The sequence below is a fragment of the Pleurodeles waltl genome, chromosome 2_1, assembly GCF_031143425.1.
Source record: "Pleurodeles waltl isolate 20211129_DDA chromosome 2_1, aPleWal1.hap1.20221129, whole genome shotgun sequence".
NCBI classification, from domain to species: domain Eukaryota; kingdom Metazoa; phylum Chordata; class Amphibia; order Caudata; family Salamandridae; genus Pleurodeles; species Pleurodeles waltl.
In genome coordinates this window covers 755,082,064-755,105,653 of record NC_090438.1, presented here as the reverse complement: position 1 = coordinate 755,105,653, position 23,590 = coordinate 755,082,064, and the positions used below count along the sequence as shown (strand labels likewise).

Here is a 23,590-nt window from a genome sequence, read left to right as displayed (position 1 = left end):
GTTCACCACAAATATGTGTTTGGTAATGAAAATAGCTGGATGCCAGCAATGTGTGTGTGGCACGCAAGTTCCTCGCTTAATAAGAATGGGCTTGGCACTTGTATAAAAGACCTGTAACATTCACTGAAGTCCTGTAGAGGGCGTACCTTGGAGAGACTCTGTATACCAAGGGCTTTTATCATGGGGGTGATAACCCGAATTAAGAATTGCAGGGGGCGGTGCGAAAGCTTTGGTTAATTCTACTGCACTACGCTACACGTACCCGGCTTGTTTTCGCGCTAGGACCTTCCAGAATGAATATACCAGGGCAGAGTTTGACCAGAGAAGTGGGGGAGATGACACTGCTGCATATTCACTTGATGAGACGAAACACCTTCCTCTTTAACAGTGCATCACCTCAAAGCAGCTCTAGCCACAGAACAGGAAACAGCAATGCACGCGCAGCGCCTCATCTAAGCGATGCAGAGTATAGAAAAGCGCGGGAGCTCACCGGGGGCTGCAGAGAAGTGAAAGGAGATGACGGCAACGTGTACGGATGGTTCATGATTAAATGCGGATCGTCCATGCTGGGTTGTTTTCCTCCTATTAAAAAAGAAGTCAAACATCAGGAGATAACAGCAAAAACAAATTCGGTTTATAAAGCAATTAACTCACAAGTGCTGCAAAAATCAATTGTTGCTCCACTTAACAAGGCTACCTTTGCGTTTCTCCCTTCTGTTGTGGATAGAATAAGAACAACTAAGTAACGACCTAACACTTAGGCCCATATTTATACTTTTTTTACGCAAAAGCGGCGCAAACTTACAAAATACAATTATATTTTGTTAGTTTGCGCTGCATTTACGTCAAAAAAATACGCAAATGCGGCGCTAAAAAAGTGTGAATATGAGCCTTAATATTCCAACACCACTAGCCTATTCCTGTATAAGTTATCAGAGTTATTAACGCATTCTAATTTATAAATCTCTAAAACATGACTGGCTCAGAGGGTTCTGCGTCGGATTAAAAAATGTAAACCAAATACGGCTCATTAAACCAAAGAGGAGTTTTGACTGCTACAATTTTGTGAACGATTTGTTTGAGAAATGTTTTCAATCCTTTCACAGACAAGCAAGTAGGGCACGTTCAGGAGTTCATCTTGTCCGTTTTACTGTTGCTTCCTTGACCACGAGTAACACTGTCTGCTGTGACTGCGGTAGAACACGTTATTTTTTTGTTAAATTTCTCTTTTTTGATAACCACAAAGCCTGAAGGAAGTAATTCTGCACAAACAACGCCCTGCGTCGTATCGAACGACCACAATGACAGCAGGATGTATATAACACACTTCAATTGAATAGTAAAAGTAACCCAAAAGATGAATTGAATGCTAAGAGGACAGCCAGATGGCAGGAAACCACGAGCTGAGAAGTAGTGGCACTGCAGTTAACAAGAGGTAAAGGTGAGAGAAAGTCAGATAAAGCACCAGTGGAAACAGGAAAGGCCTAGGAGAGGCACACAAGAAGGCAATCAAAAACTTAAGGACTACTAGAAACAAGCGGGTTCAAGACTTTCACCTTGTTAGTGGCAACAGTAGTACAATATATGTGGCGGCTCGGATTACTGAGAATGTCTGCCAATAGAATATGGGCTGCTGAATCCTTGCCCTCCAAACTAAGATGTGTCCCTGCCTGCCCTTCATTCAACTGAAACTGCACTCACTTGTGTTGTTAACTTTATCTCCTCAGTACATGCTCACGTCAGCCATCCTCTTATTTCTTGCTCTGTCTGCAGCATCTGACTCTGTAGATCATCCTACTCTACTACCATCCTTCAACACTGTGGCATCAATGGATCTGCCTTAGAATGCCACTCATCATCCCTCAAATTGCTTTTCCCTGTTCAATGGGCCTCCCAGCTACACCATCCCTTCTCATTATTAACTGGTGTCTCCCAAGGCTCTGTCGTAGGCCCACTCTTCTTTTCTTTCTACACCAGCTCCCTTGGTGATAACATCTCTTCTTTTAAGTTTAACCTCCCATCCTTACGCAGATGATACACACACTTTCTTCCATTTTCCTGCTTTCTCTCCCCTCCTTGAACCATGTACCTCTGGCTGCCTCTCTGCCATTCCTACCTAGGTGGCTCTACAGTCTCGCGTTCTGAACTCTTCCAAAACTGTAGTCCTCTTTTTCCCCAACTTTCTCTCGATTAAACATCTCAGAGCTTTATTCAGCCTATACATTTTATGGGCTCATTTACCACTACTACTGACGCTGCAGCATGACATAAAGCATTAAACATAATACAAATACACTCTTGTCTCCTATTCCGCGCAGCCACAGAATTAATCAATTTACTAGTACTTAGAATTTAGGATTACTGCAACAGCTTGCTTCTGGGTCTTCCTGAATACTCCTCCCACAAATTGGACAAGGTTCTTAACTGTATTATGAGAACCGTATTTAACCTTCGCAGGCACACCCCCACCACATCTTTTCACTACCCAGTGAACCACGCTCTGCAAAAAAAAAAATATATATATATATATATATATATATATATACGTATATATATATATATATATATAAGAGGGTCCTTCACAAACTGCTGACAGTAATATTCTAAGTGGTCCACAAAATCTATTCTTCTTACCTGGCAGGCATGGACTCACTATATCCCTACCAAAAACTTGCAATCTACCAGCCAGAACATTTTGATTTTGGTCTCACCTAAACCAACCTATAGAGCGACCACATTCTAACTTTTTACCTTGCAAGTTACCTCCACTGACCTCACTGCCATTCGAGATACTGGCTCAAACATACCGCTAGTTGTGCTCATGCATATATTAAATAAAGATGGCGCCTACATCCAGCCCTTCAACTGATGACAAGTTCAGAGAGCACAGCTGAAGCACTGGTAACAGAAAAAAAATGGCAACCTCCTTTTTAGAAAACCGAAATGCAAACACTAATGTTTTGGAAGTTTTTTATGCCACAATTTCTAAATGTTTTCGAAAAAGTGAAGGTGTTCTAAATTGAATTTATGAGTAAAATAAAATTCTGCTTATCACAAATGTTGTGATAACGTATCAGAATTGAGAAAACCGTTTACTGTTGTGGGTTACGCAACATTAGCCACATGAAAGACAAAAGCAGATGGATTAAAAAACCTAAAGGTTGCCCCCAATCGATTTCCCAAAAAGTAATCCTGTGTCAGATTATCAGCAAAGTTATCAAAAATAGGGATGATGCAAATTAAGTTAAAGGCGAATGGGGAGATGGTTAAGTGAGGTGACAGGCAGATTTGCAAATTTAGCAAAACAAAATGTTGTAATCTCACTAGAAACCTCTGCTTTACGTTCCACCGAAGGAGAGCATCAGTCTGCTGTGATAAAGAGTTGAGACAATGTAACACAACAGGGAAAGGAAGTGGCCAGACAGACAGACATTAAGGTGGTATGAAAAAAAGAATCTCTTTTATAAGACTCCTTGGAGACTTCACCATATCAATGCGTAGGGAACACATATCAGAAATGACCAGGGAAATGAGGAACGTTTCCTAGGACAGAAAAGAAGGCGGTTCAAGTGAGGGTTTGAAAGGCTCCTATTACTCTCATCTAGGGAATATTATTTATTTGTTTTCTTATTTGGTTTGGGGTGTATACAAGGAGCGGATAACTGTATTGAGAAAGGACCAACAGAAAACGTGCATTACAATGAAGGCAGGAGGGATAAGATGAGGCTTAATGTTTTCAAACTGGAGGATAGCATCTCCTTCAAAGAGTGGACCTAGAGGCTTGGAAATCCTTCAGTTCAGAGTGGTGTCACTGTGTTTAGTCTCAGTGGTGTAGCAAGAGATTTCTAATATGTACACCGGAACCACATATTCTGTCCTTGCACCCTCTGTCTGTTTGGCACCCTATTTACCCTTTTGCCACCATGCCCTCTACCCATTAGATACCTCTAGTCCTGTTTGACAACACCTTGTTCTCAGTCATGGGTTGTATTTGGCATATCTTGGACTCACAGGACCACAATTTTGTGGCGCTCGTTCCAGAGGCTCACACTGCAGACCTTCTTCACTGTGGAAATGAAATAGTTGCAGCCAAAGACTGAAAAAGTACCCTTTCATACAACATTTTATTCTAAAGAAAACTGTACTACACTACCACCTGGCAAACTCACATTGTGACAAAAAAGATGCATCTTAGGTTCCTTATAGAGTTTGCAGAAGTGACAGAAGTGAGTATTTCTGGAGTGGGGTAGCATTCCAGAGGCTTGGGACACTGACAGAAAAGACTTATGTTGGTTTTTTTTCTTTATGACGTCACTGGATTTCACACCTGCAACAATCTATTCTCAGCGCGTGGATACAGTGAGCTTATAGGTATACTTTATATAGAAGTTTGTCATTGATGCAATGTAGATAATGCAATATTACTGAAGAGGATGCAAGCCGGCAAGGAAACCCAATGAAGCAGGGATCGTGTGGTAATAAAGTTGCTAATTTTTACAAGATGTTTGGCTACCTGTAGTATTTATTTAAGGGACGTCACGTAGGCTTGTAAAGGGAGTCATACTTCGTCCTGGTAGGATAAACCAAGGGCTTAGAAGGTGGCCTGCAAGTTGTTTACTGTAAGGTACAGCCTTAGTGCAGGGACGGGAAAGTCAGAAGCAAGCAATCTCCTTTTTGGTTTAATTGGCATTGAATTTGAGGTAACTCTTTATGTAGAACACCATGGCATTTGATACAGGACGTAGCATGACGAGAAAAGGATTTGGTTTGTGCCAGACAGCCCTAAGTCTAAATGCTGGCAGTGGTTTCTTGTTTAGGGCCAAAACAAACGTTTTTGTTGAGCTGAATTGTAGATATGTCCATGTCATCCATGTTTACATGAGGGATATGGGGGTTCGGATTCTGTGGGTGAGTGGCGGCTGATGTTTTTAGGAGTGTCTACAGCATGCATGAGTTTTATTTCCATACTTAAAATCATAGAGGATATGAGACAGAGTGTTACACTTTTGGGGAGTAAATTGTCCTCTTCCTGTTTGAAGTCAGTCAAATCAACATTATCTTTCCAAGAAAATAAAAGGAACATTAATAGGCTTATCTTTCATTTATCTTAACACTTAAAATCTATCTGGATACTTTGAGTCACATCACATTTCATTTGCCAAGAGGGTTCCGCCAGTGTCCACTAAACTAAGGACCATATTCAGAGCATGGCCACGTCGGCATCCACTCATGCATCTTAATCGCTTCCTGTGACTGCTTCTGGACAAGTTCACTGGAAGTGACATCTGCAAGGACTTGGTAGAAGCAGTCTCCTTTGCCTGGCCACCCTCTTTATTCCACATGCCTCATTGCAGTGCTCAAGGGCATGATCCTCTGGAGGCTTTTCTGTGTGCTAAGTGCCAAAGCCTTAGGTTCCTCACCCCTGATTTTAGCTTCAAATCATTCTACAGGGCTGAGGCTTCTTTTGCTCCTCTGCAATCAGCTCCCAGGCTCTAACTCAATCTTCTGCTGCATTTTCAAACCCACAATGTTATGTTACTAGCATTTAAACAGCGCACGTACACCAATTAGTTTCTTGGCACTTCAGTATCAGAAAAATTACACGATGTTCACAGTTTAATCATGTTTAAAAAAGGAGCTACCTATGGCAACCTTTCCAGTACAACCCATTATCTTGGGCTGATGAGGAAGTCTTTCAAACAAAATCCATTGAGCGACATGTACGCGTCAACTGTGGCCATTCTTCTTGATGGACGCACATCAAGCTGTCCATTCCAGGGTTTGTGTTTGAACTGAAACAGGATAGCAAATTAAATTCCCTATCTATCTGTAACAACTTTGGCTTACATGGGTGATTCAAGTTGTTTGATGAATTCACCCTCTATGCTGGTACAGTGTCTGATGGCAACTCTTGGGAATCAAAAGTGTGAGATGCTGTACCAGATTATCACCAGGTAAAAAAAGAATTTCTGAAGTGGAGATTTGTGGGCTATGAAACTATCTTTATTTTTTCAGGTTTGAAAAAAATTTAAAAACTGAAATATTTACATCGGCATCAAACAACAGAAAAGTGATCTGCTGCGGTGATTATCACTCAGTGACCTACCTTTTTTTGAGCCCTCTGGTATTATTCTGTACACCTTGTACGGATCGGAGATATCGAGTTGGCTCCTCTCCACCAGTTCTTCAAAATCGTTGCTCTTGTTCAAAGCACAGCGCAGCCTGGTTTTCCATGTTGGGGGGTCTGGTTTATCAATGCCTTCTCTGTATTTTCCTTTGAAGAGAGCCCAAGCCTGAAAGGGATTGATAAATAAAACAACATTATTTTGCATAATTACGAACTAACATATTTAGATTTTGTGCACATTTATCACTGCAGATTTGATTTTCAATAAAAAACCTTCAGAACAATGTCTATGTTTCCAATCAAGATGATTTCCTTTTATTGCTGTTAGGATGGGGCCTGCTCTCCTTCACACAGCCTCCTTATCTATATGGAATCAGACCAAGATTGACGTTTGATTTATCCACTCAGATTATCAACCCAGAGTCTCCTGCATATGACTGAAACAAGTGGTGCTTCCTAATAAGATCCATAATAAGATTAGGAGTTTGTATTGTTAGTGGCGTTACCTGTGTTTCACAACTCATTTCAAAACTATGTAGAAAACAAAAGTATGAAAACGCTGTACACTGCAAGTTTATCTTCTATTCAAAATCTAAGACAGCATCATCTGGGACATACCATCTTCTTTAGCAAGATTGCCTTTAGAAATCTGAATAACCACTAGCTTTCGCTATTCAGACATATTTGAAAAAATATATATTAAGCGCTTTCTGTTGCCATATTGCACTGCTTTGGTGAGGTTGTAGCCCAATTTTACAGTCCCTTGTAAACAGATAGGGCCTTATTCATATAATGATCACAGAGAAGAAAGTCACCTTGCTGTGCTGCGTGATAGGGAAAGGGCAGGAATGCACCAAATTTAAAATAATATGGCACATTCCTGCCTTTTTCTGGTGTTGGTGCACAAAGTGCTGCCTAGTGCCAAAACAGGCACCTTTGCACCATGGTGTAGGGGTACCTGCGTTGTAGGCAGGATTGTCTTAGTGCAGGAATGGGCACCTTCTTGCACAAAAATAATCCCCGGAGGCATTTTCCTCTTTCTGCAGCACACATAGAAAGAGGAAAAAATGAGGAGAAATAAAGATATTTCTCCTTGTTACGCCTCACCTAGGGAGGTGTAGCAGTTTCGGTGCATTCGGAGGTCTTTCACTTCTAGTAAATCTGGGAGTGCATCAAAATCCGCAGGTTTTGCATGTGAAGACCTACGCACCACCCAAGGAATGGCTCCCTGGGTCAGAGTAACGCAACGTTCCTCCAGATTTATCAAGCCACTGAGGGCCTTGCAATGTTGTCTAGCTTGGCTTGATAAATCACATTTTAAGAGTTGCGTTATTTTTGCATCCTGTTGCGTGGTGCAAAAGCAACAAACCCCTTCATAAATATGGCTCATAATACACGGGCTGCGCTCGCACACATGGGACAGCCTGCAACTACCATGGTTTGGGTAAAATCACACCGGTAGTGTATAACCATCTAAATGCATGGGTAAGCTTCAGAGCAGTCCAGAAAGTGAATAAATGAAGGTCAAAATATTACAAAGTTGGAGAGAAACCAATTGTATTAGGGAGAAATAGTACTGGTACAGAAGCAGCATGTTTTCAACTACTTGGCTACGTCAGCCATCTTACTACTGGGTCATGGACTCACTGGCAAATTGAACTGCTGCTTTGCGCTGTTTCGGACTTTTCAAAAATTTGGTTTTATCTTGCCCTGTAATCTAAGTTGTCTGAACTATCAATACTTCCTCCACCAGCATATGTTCTATTCCAATGCCATGCTATTCCGATCGCTAGCAGTTCATGGGTGAATCTGAACCTTCTTCTGTTCTGGCACCTTTCTATTACGCCATGTTTCCAGCTGTCTTCTCCTGTGACAGGCCTGATCTGTTCTCGGTGGATTGTGCATCGTTTCAGGGCTCTGCAGGTATATTTGAGAGCGCGTAGAACTTGTGTTTTGACTCTAAAATCGGTAAGTTTTGGTTCTGTTCTCACTTTTTTTCTAGCTTTATTTACACTTTGCTCCATTATGGTTCTGTATAGGGGCTGTTATTTGCTCATTTACAGTCATTACTGTTTTTTTCTCATTCTATTCCGAGTCTGCCTGCTGGTGCTGCTCTCGGTATGCTCGAACTGTCATCTGATCTTGTTTGTTCTTGTTCTAGTTACCTATTGGTTATGTTACTCTGGCCCTAAATATCTTGATTGTGGCTCTCTTGATTTTTTTCTGGTTGTATTCTGGCGGTATTCGTGATCATGTGTCGTTCTGTTCGGTTCCATCACTGTTATCGTTGCTATCTATTCTGGATGCTTTAAAACTCATGTCGTACTCCGCATGGGACCACATGGTAACACTGTAATGTGTAAAACCTAGAGAAGTGTATTTCTTATAGCAATTGTAGGCATTCATCAATTTACACTGGCATTCAAACCCAGATGAAAATGATGTGCTTAAAATGCAAACATCTTTGCTGCAATTGCTAAAGAAATATTTAGAAAAAATATGCTCCATATACTATCCATCTATTTGCTGGAACAGAATTAGAGAACTGATTCATGTGCTGGAGTGAAACTGATTTTAGTCTACGTAAAAAGGAAAAATATCTATCGCCGTGATTGGTGCATTGATTTTTTTGCTGCTAGCAGATGGGTATTTTTTGATAGTTTCATCTTCTCGTCTGCACCTCTGAACCAGTACTGCCTGAGTCAGCACTGGACTAAAGGACTCGCAAACTATGGAAAAAGCTCATTTACCACTGTGCTTCCTTTTCTCTACCACGAAAGAGACAAGATATTAAATGTGTACCTGGTTTATGAGATTACAGATGAGGCGAGGACCAGTGTAAAAGTAACAAATGATTTAGAAAATCCTTGGGCAAAACGCAGTCCATCAGCTTTCAAATGAAACAGCTTTCTGAGCCATTTGCCAGCATTCAAGCCATACTACATCGTCAATCTTCTTTTGCATTTTTCAGAGCAGATGCCCTTTGATTGCTTCTGGGTGTACTGATTAGCACTTAGATCAAGGACAAATTATGCATCTTGAGATTATAACTGGCTTCCAATGAATGTCTTTTGGTCATTTGCACTTATAGTATACACAGAGCCATGACATTTTATACTTTTGTGAGATGATCACGAGCACCCAGCACTTTATCTCTGTATTATTCTTATTTTTTTTTTACACAAATATTTTTCTGTTCAAGGAATGATTGGCTATCCTGATTGAATAGTTTCTCACATTAACTATAAATAAATTCTGCCTATCAATTTTTAAGCCTAGCTGTAGAAAAATGCCACTGCTGGCATGGTTACCCCCACACTTTTTGCCTAGTGTTGATGCCAACTTTGACTGCCAGTGTGCTGGGGCCCTGCTAACCAGGCCCCAGCACCAGTGTTATTTCCCTAAAACTGTACCTTTGTTTCCACAATTAGCACAGCCCAGGCATACAGATAAGACCCTTGTAATAGGTACGCCAGGTACCAAGGGCCCTGTATCCAGAAAGGTTTCTAAGGGCTACATCATGTATTATGCCACCCTAAGGGACCCCCCACTCAGTACATGCACACTGCCTTGCAGCTTGTGTGTGCTGGTGGGAAGAAAAGACAACGTCGACATGGCACTCCCCTCAGGGTGCTATGCCCACAAACCACTGCCTGTGGCATAGGTCAGTCACCCCTCTAGCAGGCCTTACAGCCCTAAGGCAGGGTGCACTATACACCAGATAAGGACATAGCTGCATGAGCAATATGCCCCTACAGTGTCTAAGCCAATTCTAAGACATTGTGAGTGCAGTGTAGCCATATTGAGTTTATGGTCTGGGAGTTTGTCATCACGAACTGCACAGCTCCATAATGGCCTCACTGAATACTGGGAAGTTTGGTATCAAACTTCCCAGCACAATACACCCACACTGATGCCAGTGTGGGATTTATTGAAAAATGCACACAGAGGGCATCTTAGAGATGCCGCCTGTATTTTAGCCAAACTGCAAGTGTAGGACTGACCGGTCTGTGCCAGGCTGCCACTTTCAGACGAGTTTCTGACCACATGGGGTGAAAGCCTTTGTACACTCTGTGGTAAGAAACAAAGCCTGTCCTGGGTGGATGTGCTTCACACTTCCCCACTGCAGGAAGTGTAACACCAGGTGGTGAGCCTCAAATGGCTTAGGCCTCACGTTACACTGCCCCAGGGCACTCCAGCTAGTGGAGATGCCCGCCCTCGGACACAGCCCCCACTTTTGGCAGCAAGTCAGGAGGGAAAATTAGGGATAACAAGGAGGAGTCACCACCTCAGCTAAGGTGTCCAGAGCTGAGGTGACCCCCTCCTTGCAGAATCCTCGATCTTGGTTTGGAGGACAGGGACCAATAGGGATAGGAATGTGCCCCTCTCCCCAAAGGGAGTGAGCACAAGGAGGGTGTAGCTACCCCCATGGACAGTGGCCATTGGCTACTGCCCCCTGGCACCTAAAACGCCCCCTAAATTTAGTATTTAAGGGCTTCCCTGAACCCAGCTCATCAGATTCCTGACAACCTCACAAGAAGAAGGACTGCTGACAACTCCACAGAGAAGAGAAGGAGACAACAACTGACTCGGCCTCAGTCCTACCGGCTGGTCTCCTCCTTCAAAAAGCTGCAAAAGAAGAGTGACGTGTTCTGCAGGTCCAGCAACCCCTGAAAAGCCTCCAGAGGACTGCCTGCATCACAGAGGATCAAGAAACTCCTGTTGATAGCAGACCTGTCCAACAAGAAAGAAGAAACTGCTTCTAAAGTACTCCCACCTCACTCCAGAAGTGTAAGTCCTAAATCACTCTGCACCTGACGCCCACGGCCCGTGTCCAGGTGGCCCAACTATCCAGAGAGGATCCCCTGGCGATTCCAACTGAGTGTCCACCCTGGGTGGACCTTTCCACCCCTCCATGGCAACGCCTGCAGAGGGAATCCCGAGGACCCCCCTGACTGCGACTGCCCGGGTCGAAGATATCTGACACCTGGAGAAGCACTGCACCCGCAGCCCCCAGACTCGAGAGAACCCGACCACCAGGTGGCCCTCCTCCCTATCCAGGCCGTGGAGTGCCCGAAAAGCCCCCCTGTACCTTGCCTGCAGCACCTAAGTGACCCCCGGGGTCCCCTCAGAGTTTAATTGGGAACCCTATGCCCTGTCTGCACATTGCACCCCGCTGCCCCTGTGCTGCTGATGGTGTGGGATTGGTGCCTACTTGGGGCCCCTCCAGTGCTCTGCTAAATCCCCCTGGTCTGCCCTCCGACAACGCAGGTACTTACCTGCAAGCAGACTGGTACCGGAGTACCTCCTGTCTCCATAGGGGCCCACGTTATTTTGGCTCTTCTTTGACCTCTGCACCTAACTGGCCCCCTGCTGCTGGTGCTTGGTGTTATCTTGAACCCCCAATGGTGGGCTACCCATGCCCTAGAGACTAAACCTGTAAGTTTGTTACTTACCTCAGAAACTGTACCTTGTTTTCCTCCCCCAGGAACTGTTGAAAATAGCACAGTGTTTACTTTAAAAATAGCTTTTTGCCATTTTAAAGATAACTGTATGCATTGTTGATTTGATTCAAAGTCCTGAACTTACGTATGCAAAGTACCTTTAATATACTTACCTGCAAACTGAATCTTGTGGTTCTAGAAATAAATTAACAAAATATATTTTTCTATATAAAATCCTATTGGTCTGGAGTTATGTCTTTGAGTGTGTGTTTCTTCTATTGCTTGTGTGTGTACAAAAAATGCTTAACACTACCCTCTGATAAACCTAACTGCTCGACCACACTACCACAAATAGAGCATTAGTATTATCTATTTTTGCCTCTGTCAAGCCTCTAGGGAACCCCTGGACTCTGTGCACACTATATCTCATTTTGTTATAGTATATACAGAGCCAGCTTCCTACACTAGCTAAATGAATTTTTAGGGAACTGTTGTTTCACCGTGAGGACCCAGTCAGTCCATGGCATTGGCACGGCTTCACTCACTCAGATTTTTTAAATGCAGGGAGTTTTTTTCAGGGAAATTGTATTCAGCCACAAACATCAGACTCTTATGCTTTAGTCACCAAGGTTTTACAAAGTATTGTGCACTGCAATCCTTAACATGTGGCACATACTCGCATTCTTTAGAAGGTATGCTATTAAAGCATCCCCAAAACTTTATATTTTTATCATGGGAAACTTGAATGCTCATTTCAGGGAAGGAGTATATTGTAGTGGTTAACACTGTGGGGAGTTGTCATGTGTGCTGGTCAGGTTACTCTGTTGATAAACCTATCTGGCCATTTGTGCATTGTTTTACTCACTGGAACTCCTTGTAGTACCTGTTAATTGGAAGCTCCTCTCCCCAAACAATATAGGAAGGACTCTCAGGCTCCACTCTACAGCTCCTTATCCTTCTGCAACACTCAGAGGCTTTTTCCAAGTGCCTTGCAAGCTATCTATCCCCGTTTGGACTCAGTTCTGGTCCAGGCAGCGATGGCTGGGCAGTTTTTATAGGAACGTTCACCTGCTCTCTTCACAATCTCTTAGGATCTAAAACCCATGCCTGTGTTTCATCCTTCGTACTCAACCATATCCAAGGAGGAAACAGACCTTCATAAATAACTTGTTCTGTCTCGTGGTCCATCACCTACAGAAGGTTTCCATGCTCCACCACCCACCGCGCTTAGATTAAAGACATGCTATTTAGCGCATGCACATTACCTATAAATGCATTTGGACTTTTTGGACACAAGGATGAACTAAGAGATTGTTCTGTCTTTGACATAACTGAAGCGAGACCACTGGCTACAAACCAAACCTCTTTTCTTTGAAAGGTATCCCAGTGTGTGGCCAGTGGACATGTACTAGTGCTTATGAAAAACTCTGTCTGCCTCACTGAATCTCTAACTTTATCTCCTATCAGTATTTCTGGTAAAATGTCCTACCTTCCGTATGTTTAGGCTTACAGTAGTAATGGAGAGTTTATCAAACAATTTACTAACGTGGTTTCTGGACATCCAGTCAAATTGCTCTTAACACTGATGTTAGCCTGTAGTGACCAAAAATGTATAGTGTACATCAAATCACTGGAATTTACCCAGAATGAGCAAGGAACTATTAATGTGGCTAGTGACAAGGCAAATGCATTCCTCTTCACCCTCCCCGACTATTTGAAATTATGTTATCTGCTGAAATGCCCCTACTAATCTAGTTGGAACAGTCAGGTGTTGCTTCTAACATTCACACTACTAGTTCCACCCCTAATAAAAGCAGAAACTATGAAACTCCAGAGTTCACCTTAAAGCTCTTACTGAAGTTACTAAATATTCATATCGTGAACAATCTCGCTCGTGCCCTCCATGTGACCTTCTAATGCTTCTGAAAAGGCATTCCCAGTTCAATTCAATGTAAAACATTATCCTCAGGGACTACTTCTTGGTTCTCCTCTCAGTTGGTTTTTCACCTAAGACATCATGGCAGTGCTCTCACCATAGACTACGCTATTCTCTGCCGTTTATCAACAAAATTTCCAGAATTGAATATCTACTGCACCAAAAGCGTCCTTACATACATAAGATCTTGCACGCCCTCTTCTGGGACTCTCTGAAGTGTCTCTCTGTATCTTTGAATTCACTACAAGGACTTAAGCAGTACACATACATCCATACAGGGAATAGAGCATCGGTTATTTAAGGACAAGCTTATTCCTGTTCATTCCAGTTCTTTGCATTCTGCCTCGTTCACTTTTTAAGTGCCCCCATGCTTCTGAAGGCAGCATAAAGTGTTCTTGCTCGTTCTGTCAGGAAGCTTCTCACTGATCCCGAAAACCTTTCAGTTAAGGTTGACAGGAGGTTTAGTGTGCCTAGAACACAAAACCTCAAAAGGCCAAAAACACAGGGCAGTAAATTAACCACACTCTCAGCGCCGATTCATGTGTGATAGGTGGCAAACTTGCGATTGTAACAGACTGAGTAGGCCTCTGGTATTAAAGTAATAAAAGAGTGAGTACCTTGCTAGGTGAATGGTATTTGGAACAATTCGGTTCTTAGTAATTTAGTGAAGTGATAGCTGTATTTGGCAATTGTATTTAAGTTCTAGGGTACGTATTTTGTGTTCATTGACAGAGTTCCCTGTTGCCACAGTATGCCTACTTTCTTCCTCAGCAGAGGACAAGTCATTCTGCTCCATTGATTGCTCCTTCTGGGACATCATCTGATGGCCACTGGCCCTTGGAAGCCTGGGATTTCATGTTTAATCCTTTCTTACGTGTTATTCTGTCCACTTGAAAACATTAGTGATGTCTTACTAACATCAGACACAATAGTATGTGGTATTGTATGTGTGGAAAAAATGTATGATTTTCGGAGCTTAATTAGTTAAAAATGTGACAGGGTTCAAACTTTTTCACAGGAGGTCAGCTCTGGCAGTGGCCACAAATGCAATATTCAGTGCCACCTTTGTCGACCACAGTTCTACCTAATCCTAATAAGTATTCATGTTTTACAGAGGCATTGGTAGTGCGCCAGATAAGCACAGTTCGAATAACTTAGTGAAAATATACATTGGGCCACTGATGACAAACAGATATTCATTAGATTTCAGAGTACTTTACACAGCGGAATGCCTGGGAAATGCGGCGGAGAGCAGTGCCATGCTGATGAAAATTTGGCACGATCTAAATATCACATTACAGAATAGTTTGGGAGTTTCTTTAAAGACAATTTAGTGGTAAACTGTGCGTTTTAAATCCTGTTGACAGTATTATTCGTCGCGTTTTATTAGTGTCTCAGAGTTTGCATCAAAAAGTATTTTAGGAAAGTTAGTGCATTTGAAAGACAGCACACCTAAAATATGTAAGGTGCTAAAGAAAAAAAAGTGCAGGATGGGACTTAACAAAGAGTGCACTGACCAGTGACCAGAGTGCATAGTCTTCTAAGACCATGAGGTTTGAATGATCTATATACAACTCAGCCTTTAAATAAGTCCTTATATCTGACAGCCTCCCCTTTACACCTTTTAATCCTCATTGACCAATAAACACCAAATCCGACAAGCTCCAACAGCGAAGTTTTAAGGCTGTTCCCCTAAGAGGAGGTGCAAATTGGTCTGAATGGGTTGCAAATATTAAGCGTGCAAAAATGTGGTTTCCGGTGGCGCTGTCAACCTCAGCTACAGAGGCGCATGCTTATGTTACACACACACACACACCTACGTACAAGTCACCCGGAAGAGGAAGATTGCTCCTGGCACCCGGCCCCTGTCCTAAGGGAGAGAATTCCTGAGCTACTCTGCATACAAGCCAACTCGTTAGTTTAACCCCACCATAAAACACCAAGTTAAAGACTTTAAATGTTGAGCCATAAAGAGGCACAGCGCATGAGAGATGTGTGGCTTGAGCTCCACCTCCACACTTTCTCTGGTACCTTGAAGAGTGCTGCATCTTCGTCTCTGTTGTAGTCCTGCTTGCCCGCGTGCTTCCAGGGTATCCGGAAGATGCTCTTCTCATCATTCTCCCACACCAAGCCAGGGTATTTGCCGCAGTCTATTTGATCAATGAGCCACTGACGCAGCTTGCCGTTCCCACCACAGCTCGTCACCGGTGAAGGCATCCCACATTCTGACAACTCCTGGTTCATCTCAGTGTGACAAAGCTGAAACCTGGAGAGGGGCAAGAAGCACAGGCCCTAAAATGTCAATCATTACAGTGCAATGTGTTCCTAGCTTTCTGGGTCCTCCAAACAAGCAACGGGTATTGTGCATTCTCTACCACAAAGAGGGTGCTCGACATTTAAAAGCTACTTTGAGGAATATTTACATAGACTGTGCACAACATACTTTATCTTCTATCAAACATGAGTTGACCTGATGTATTTGTTTAGCTGTAGCTGTTTAAAAGCAAGATTTCCCAATATACACTACAGGTATCTTGTCTATGGGTGACACTGCCGGGGTTCTTGCATGGCCATGGCCCTCCCATTATAGGCTGGGCCAATGAAATTATGCGGTTCTACAGGCAGGATGTTGCCCAAATAGTTATGGATTTGCTGCACTTGACACACAATCCATTGTCTGCTGAATAATCTGCAGATGTGAACAAAACTCTTAGGCCCACATTTATACTTGCGGCGCTAAAAAAAAGTATAAATATGGGCCTTAGTTCCTAGCTCAAATGGACCAAAAATGAATAAAACCACTTCCGTACATGTTGGTGCACAGTTGCAGATCCTATCCAAAGTTACTGGTCACCTTTCAGCTGCTGTTGGCGATAATTAGGTGTTAAATTGACACTGATGAGATTAAACTTTGCGCAGATAGCGTTAATATGTATAATAAAAATGACACACTATTGAAAAAATACAGCTACAATTAAGCTACATAATTCGTTTTTTGCCGTTCAATTTATTCAACCCTCCGACAAAATGTGGTCCTCCCCTGCAGCATAATTGCAGTGGCCCTCATCATTATGTTGTCTTTAGGCGCCACTGTGTAGGGTGCTTGCCGCTCCTCCCTCCAAACATTGTAATTGACCAAGATCATTCTTTCTATGACAGAGCAATTTATAATGCCTCAGATTGGGAGTGACAGGAAGAGTGATAGTGTATCCTTGAGAAGAAATGAGGCTGGGCTGGTGAAGTTTGGTATTAACTGGGTGGGGTGGGGGTGGGATGGGGTGGGCTGGAGTGAGCATTCAAAATCCTATCGATCACACAAGACCAGAGGGTAAATGAAGTCAGCCTAAAGCCTACTGAGGTTTATTGAGGGTTGGATCCAGCCTTACGCCTCAAATTATGTTTTTCAGCAGAAAATGTGTGCCTGTCGACTAGGATGCAGGTCAGCCTATGAACCCAAATTGAGAGTAGAAAAACATGGTGGAGACTGAACAGTCATGCTGTTTTTTTTTTCTCGCATAAATGTCTTTGCTATGCTCTGCTTAGTGCAGCTCTCACTGGTGCATTGTAGACATCAGCAGCATTGCACTCTGTACAAAGCTGATTGTGTAGTCAAACAAAGACAACTTTACTGCTGAGTCCAGCACATGCACTTTCACCAGGAGCTGTTACGCTGGTTCTGGACCTGAAAATCGAGGTCGTGCTTCACCTGTATTTCTTAAATTGTTTATTTTTTTTGTAAACTAACATTTAATAGACAAGTTTAAATTAGGCGATTTGTACGCGCTTGGGATGCATCACTTTGGAATTCAGTCATCGCAAAGCATCGCATAAGGAAGAAGGATGCGACACATTGCGCTTCACATGGAGACCAGAGAAGCGCAGTGAGTGAGAAGACTAGCAGCCTTCTCAGAATGTGGTAAGGTGAAACCTTGAAGGCACCTAAGAATTTACTGGGAACGCACAGTCTGAGACCAAAGCACTTCAGTGGGCTCTTATTTCTAGTCAGTGTCAAAAAATCTACTCAGACTTTCTCGGTAAAGTGATCCTAAAACAGAGAATAGTAGCATAGAAAAGGGGACACAATTTGGGGAGATCACGGACATACGAGTTATATCTGCTCTGAGGATATGATACAAGCAAAGGCACTTTGATTGTGGGCCAGAGAGGGGCTCAAGCTACGTTTAAAGTGCACATTAGAAACAGCTGTAATTCATTTCAGGAAAATTAAATAAAGTTTGTGAGAAACCTTTGCTTGACGTTCAACCCCAGATAACTGTCTTATGAGGACTTGACTGTGTTTTTAATTGCCGTGACTAGGAGGCCCCTTCTGTGACTAAGAAGCAATGTTATCCAAATTCACTCTACTCAATCTGTTCTTGACACATACTTGATGGGGTCTGAATTAGGAGGCCAGGGCAAACCTTGAAAATGGTTCGATATCAGCCTCATAGTGCACTGAGTCTAACACTCGGCAAGAAGATTTGGGTTTGCTTTTCAGCCCACACTGTTTAAAATATTGGCCCAGATATTGTATTTAACAGTACAATCTTCTAAACAGAATGGTTCTGGGCACTTACAAAAATAAATTATTGAAATAGCCCAATAATTCAGAGTCCAGTACCTAGTAGCCATAAGTCTCTGCAGCAGCAAATTATTCATCTGTCTATATTAAAATGATGTGCGTCTCCTAAGACTTCTTTGAGGGCTGAATGGGCTGAGAATCTCTCGGGCCAACCAGCTCTTAAAGCAGCACCGGCTTCCTTCAAGTCACTGTGGCCTGTATGGTCAAGTAAGCCATACTTATGAGTCTTGGAAATGGACCTCCAAATAGGACCACTCAAATCAAGACTCTTCTTGAATTCTATGAATGGTATAGGACCGCCAGAGTCTGATTGGCCAACTGCATACTTTATAGGGTTCACTGTTAAAATGCCTATTAGGGTATGTAAATTCTGCCTGCTTCAGAAAGGGGACAGAGTCAGAGTGCAGAAGGAGGACAGGTACAGATGCTTTACTTAAGAAATTAAGAAGGTTTGCGGTGCTCTGACTTGAGGCAAGGGTTGAAGCGACCAACAAATTACAAAATTGAGGGTAAAATGACTAAGACTGATCAGAACACACCCCTGTCCCTTTCCAGTTAACGTGGCCAACTCAGACGAAATGTGCCCTATTGAAGCAATAATGAGTACACTGTCTCCAAGAAGTGAGTGAGTCATTTATGATTCATGTGTGGAAGTGCTGATGTCCCATATAGAGGCTGTGTGCTCTTCAGTGGGGTTTTTTTGTGGCAGAAGTCCACCCACACTAGGGCCATATGGATGGTGTCCTTACTCATCGCAGGTTAAGGTGAGTCTCAAAAGTGACAGCAGATTAGTCTTCTGGGTCCCAAATTCTCCAACTAACTTTTCTGTATAAAAATGTCCTCTGTTCTTCTTAAGCAGTTGTGTACAAGGCTGAACCAAGAGGATCAGATGAATCTTAAATTTTCAAGGTAATCATCAACATTTAGAGACATCTAATGTAAATTTACCTCACTGTTTTCTGCTGCACATAAACAATGACCCTGGGTACTGGATGCCTTCAAAATTTAGCACAGATTCTGGCCCTCATGAAGCAAGACTGGGCAATACTAGGTTGAAACAGCCATGAAGTTCAATGTTTCTCAAGCAAAGTGCTACGTGGACTCATAATGTCACTAGAGCTTGAGAACTACCCGTCAAAACAGCCATGCATGCTTCAGAAAAAACATTTCAACATCTGCCCTAAAGTAGAGATTTGGATTAATTCAAAAAGCAAGTGGGATAAACTGAGAAGACGGTTCAGGGGTAAAGGGAGGAAGAGACGTGTGGTGGAACTGCAAGGAATGTGCACTGCAAAGCCAGGGACCATTATCCCAGTTGCAAATGGACCAAACTGTAGCCCACACAACCATACCCCAGTCTAACAAAATATATAAATCAAAGTGTTAATAATGCTAATAAACATTGCATATTTATAGTTAGAAAACAGATAAACCACGATGTGCTCCTAAATTCATGCAGGGAGAGTGCTCTATTTATTGTGAAGATTTGAATGATGAAATGCACAACAGGCTTTGCAGACCTATGCAAAATGAGACTTCTAATACAAATCTTTTTGGACAAGCAAATTTAATGTAATATGTACAAGATCTTAGACATCTTAAAAGATTTCCAACTGCAGACGTCAATGTGGGGCGAGAAACAGAAACCTTTGGAAAGAAAGAATGTGAGGGACCTCTGCATATTTCACCAAGGGAACAATGCAAGCCTCTTTTGCGGGGGTGAAATAATCTGAATATTGTCTACGTATATATGTCAATCCATTAACAAATGAACATACCATTTGAATCTCTTAGTTATATTGTATTTTATGGAATTCTGTGCAGTGGCCAATGTGACTATCTTTGTTATTTTATCGTTTATGGATCCCATGTGTTCCTCATAGTGCTTGTTCATGTAAAACGAACTTTGTGGATTTCCCTCATGCCTTTATTTGTCTGGTCAACCCGTAATATATAATAAGACCTTCAAGAGCAAGGGCATTTTTTCATGCTATTTCGTTATCATTTGCATATGTTTGCTTTCATGTTGTAAGCAATTACATATAAAAATGTAGGGATTGTAATATTGATATAGTCAAAAGAGTCACTTAGATATGTTATTTGCAAATTGTACATTATTGAACCTATTACGTGTGTTATATGCAACACAACTGTTTTCTTGCGCAAGCAAATCGTATTGCGATATTCAGTGCAGATCCTGTAAGTGTTTACGTTCTTGGAGGTGAGGTATGGTGTGGTGGAAACAGCAGAGTTACCTTTCTCTCTGAGTGCCATGCATGTGAACAAGGCATGCCTTAATTATGAGTAACATAGCTACAAAATACTCCTTAGCAGAAAGAAAGGGTGTTTTGACAACTGGATACCTAAACCACTTTAAGGTTTCATACAACACTGCTATGGTGGCGTGTGTGGGTTGTGATATATTGTTTTGTACCACAAGAGCAGTGATGCAGTGCTTTTGCGTACTCGTAACAGACGGAACAGGCAAGTTTTGCCCCAAACTGTCTGTGTGGATTGAGACTGCATATTTTGGTGCTTAAATTTTCCACACATGGCTTGGTCTTCAGAAAACCTCGCTGCAGGCTGCTACCTCCTACTCTGCTATTCCTCATCACTACCTATAAAATCCTAAACTCTGGGCATCAAATACTTGCAGTGAGTTAGCATCTTAGCACATGGACAGGCAAGTTAAAATAGGACTAACACAGCTATCAAAGACTGGGTACAGCCAGTGTACTGTGAAGCTTTTTGTCTGAAGCAGACTCAGCGCTAGCCTGGCACAGGGGGAAAAGGTGCGCCCTTGTGGTATTCCTGCACAGTAGATGACACGCTGGCACAGAGAATAGTTATGTCAATCTTTCAGACTAAAAAAGTGGTGGGCCTCAGGTTGGAGGGTGGAGATGACCAGGGATTGGGAGGAACTGTTTCCATGAGGACTAAAGTCAGCACTCATTTGAATTAGCTTTTCCAAGTCTAGAGTGCACAGCGGGCAGAAACAATGGACTGGGATGCTACCCCAAGCGATTGCCAGTGGTTAGACTGTATGCAAACATTTTTCCCATCACCTTTTGGGTGTTTGGTTGACAGTGGTATGCCTGGAAATCTGTACGGGTGTAGAGTTACAACTTTTTTGGTAAACCAATCAATATTTATGTTTAAGCTTCCAATCCATATGAGCATTAGCCCAGCCAATAGGTTTGGCAATTCTTGTTTTGTCATGGTTTTTGCAAAACTTTATTTGGGAATATACTGAAAAATAAGTGAAATTAAATAATAATTTGCTATAGTCAAAAAGTTGTTTGGTCTAAAAAAAAAAAACATTACTAAAGTACTCCTTGTCACTGAAGGAGGGAATGAGTGAATGACAAATGGACACAATCTGGTATGCTGTGAAATAGCAGCAGTCTGAAAAGCTAAACACTCCAAAAGGAACTTACAACAGTATTGGCAGGAGAACTGATAAAGATTGAATATGCATCAGAAGGGTTCTGCTATCACATCAGGCTCTAAACACAAAGGCCACGCTAAAGTAATTATAAAACAAAAACACTGGCAGTGAAGGGAACTGGCTTGTATGCAGATGTGGTCCTTGTGAAAAAGTAAAGTGCAGTCACTCAAGGTAAAGCTCACCAATGACTTAATTAGGCTGACCCATAGCCGCAGGCTGTCTGTTGTAGTGGGCGGAAGTAAAATGTGAAGGACACAACAGACCAATGGATAAAGAGAGGTGGCTCAAAGCCCTCATATGTAAATATACTATACATAGTTTAATAAAATCAACAGGTCTTAGCTAACGCCAGACCTAAAAATGAACAAGTTAAAACCTCTTAATGAATTGTAAACATATGAGAAAACTGATACAGACATAGCAGACCCAACTACCAGGTCAAGAATGCGTGTCTTTGGGGCACACCCCAAACACCCCCACCGCCCCATCTTTAACCTACGATCCTGGGTATGAGGTGCGGGGGGGGGGGGGAAGCTGTTGGTATGAAGAGAGCCTAACAACCTATTATGAAAAAGAACCGGCTTTGCGTACATTTTGCAACAATCTGGCATGGCAGGACGTCGCTGTGAATGTACAATGTGTGACAGTCTTGGCACAGGATGTCAAATGGTGTACAAGGAGATTGTGCGACAGTCTGGCGCACGGGAAAGCTAGTGTGCAAGCAGAATCTGTGACAACCTTGCACAGGTAAGAGTCAGGGCGTACGCACAGCGTGTAACCGCCTGGCATTGTGGAAAGCAGAATCCAGACAGAACGTATGGCAGACTGGCACCAGCAATACAGGTTTGCATACCGTGTGTAGCAGACTGGCACAGGACAGTGGCATCTTAAAGATTTCAGGGGCCCTTAGCAAGTCATATTTAGGGGTCCCTGCGCGTAACAAATGTCAATTGTATTCTCCATTTGCTGCTAATTCAGGCACGTGTGATGCCAAACAACACTGCAATCTATGTTACAAGAGGGTCACACAAAAACATTTGAAATATGTCTTGCTCGGGGTCCCACAAAATCCATAAAAGGTCACAGGGTTGAGAGGCAGAGTAGGCGGTAGGCAGGGAGGGGAGACTTTTAAATATAGAAATAAGATAAAAGTCATAGCGAGAAAATTCACTTCCTCCAGAGGCCCCTTTGAAGGTGTGGTTCTGGGCAATTGCCCACTTTGGCCATGCCTTAAGACGTCTTTGGCACAGGCGAGACCACTTCCTAACCAGATTGTTCTCTGACGCTGTAAAGTGTCTGCCCTTCTTGTGCGAATGGCATATCCAGCATCGGTTAGCATCACGTAGCTTCCTGGCTACAAAGGAAGGTGGCATGATGCAACAGACGGGGCATCCGTGAGTCCTGAATCTGGCAGCCACCGGTCCTCTTCGTGATCTTTCTACAAGGGTGTTCAGTGTCCAGAGATAGCGCCGAGATATGGCTCGACTCAGGACAAGTTGAGCAGCAAGTTGAGCTACCGGCCCATGGCAATTTGAGATTTTTGTATAATCTTCAACATCATACTCAGTCCTGCTATCACATACTGACCACACTAGGATGACGCATAGCACCTGTTGTTGCATGATTATCCTTCATCTAGCAGTGACCAAGTCTAGACACACAACCACAGAAGACGCCCGCCAGGCGCGCACCCTTCTTACCTCTCTGCACCCCGCTGTCCTCAAACTTACAACAGAAGAACAAAAGCGTGCGCTGTGCAGCGGGCGACCGTGCACTTTGTGTTTATAAGGGGGACGGAGGCGGGGCCGAGCAATGCAGGGGCGGGGGGAGGCTGAGGCCCAGGCGAGGCCAGGCCTTAGGAGCTCTCTACCGCCCCCACTCATTCACACGCCGCTGCACCGAGGGGAACCCCGGCTGCAGCAGCGAGAGGAACCCGCAGTAAGTTTACCGTAACAAGCAACAGGGTCTTCGGTGAAACGCCTGCGTATCACAGAACAGGGCGCCAAATGTCCGGCGTTTGGAGGGACAGTCCCTCGGTGCTGGCGGCGAAAGT

General features: G+C 43.1%; 1 protein-coding gene across 1 annotated transcript in view; it reads right to left on the bottom strand.

Moving 5' to 3' along the window:
- The window catches only part of IRF4 (interferon regulatory factor 4), a 55,799-nt gene extending 32,490 nt beyond the window's left edge, over positions 1-23,309 (bottom strand). Inside the window, exons 1-4 of the mRNA XM_069217779.1 lie at positions 23,238-23,309; positions 15,539-15,773; positions 6,107-6,293; positions 491-582 (exon numbers count right to left, since the gene is read on the bottom strand). Coding sequence (XP_069073880.1) covers positions 491-582; positions 6,107-6,293; positions 15,539-15,751 — 492 coding nt within the window. The 5' untranslated portion in view covers positions 15,752-15,773; positions 23,238-23,309. The remainder of the gene's footprint in view (positions 1-490; positions 583-6,106; positions 6,294-15,538; positions 15,774-23,237) is intronic.
- Between the last annotated feature and the right edge of the window lie 281 nt (positions 23,310-23,590).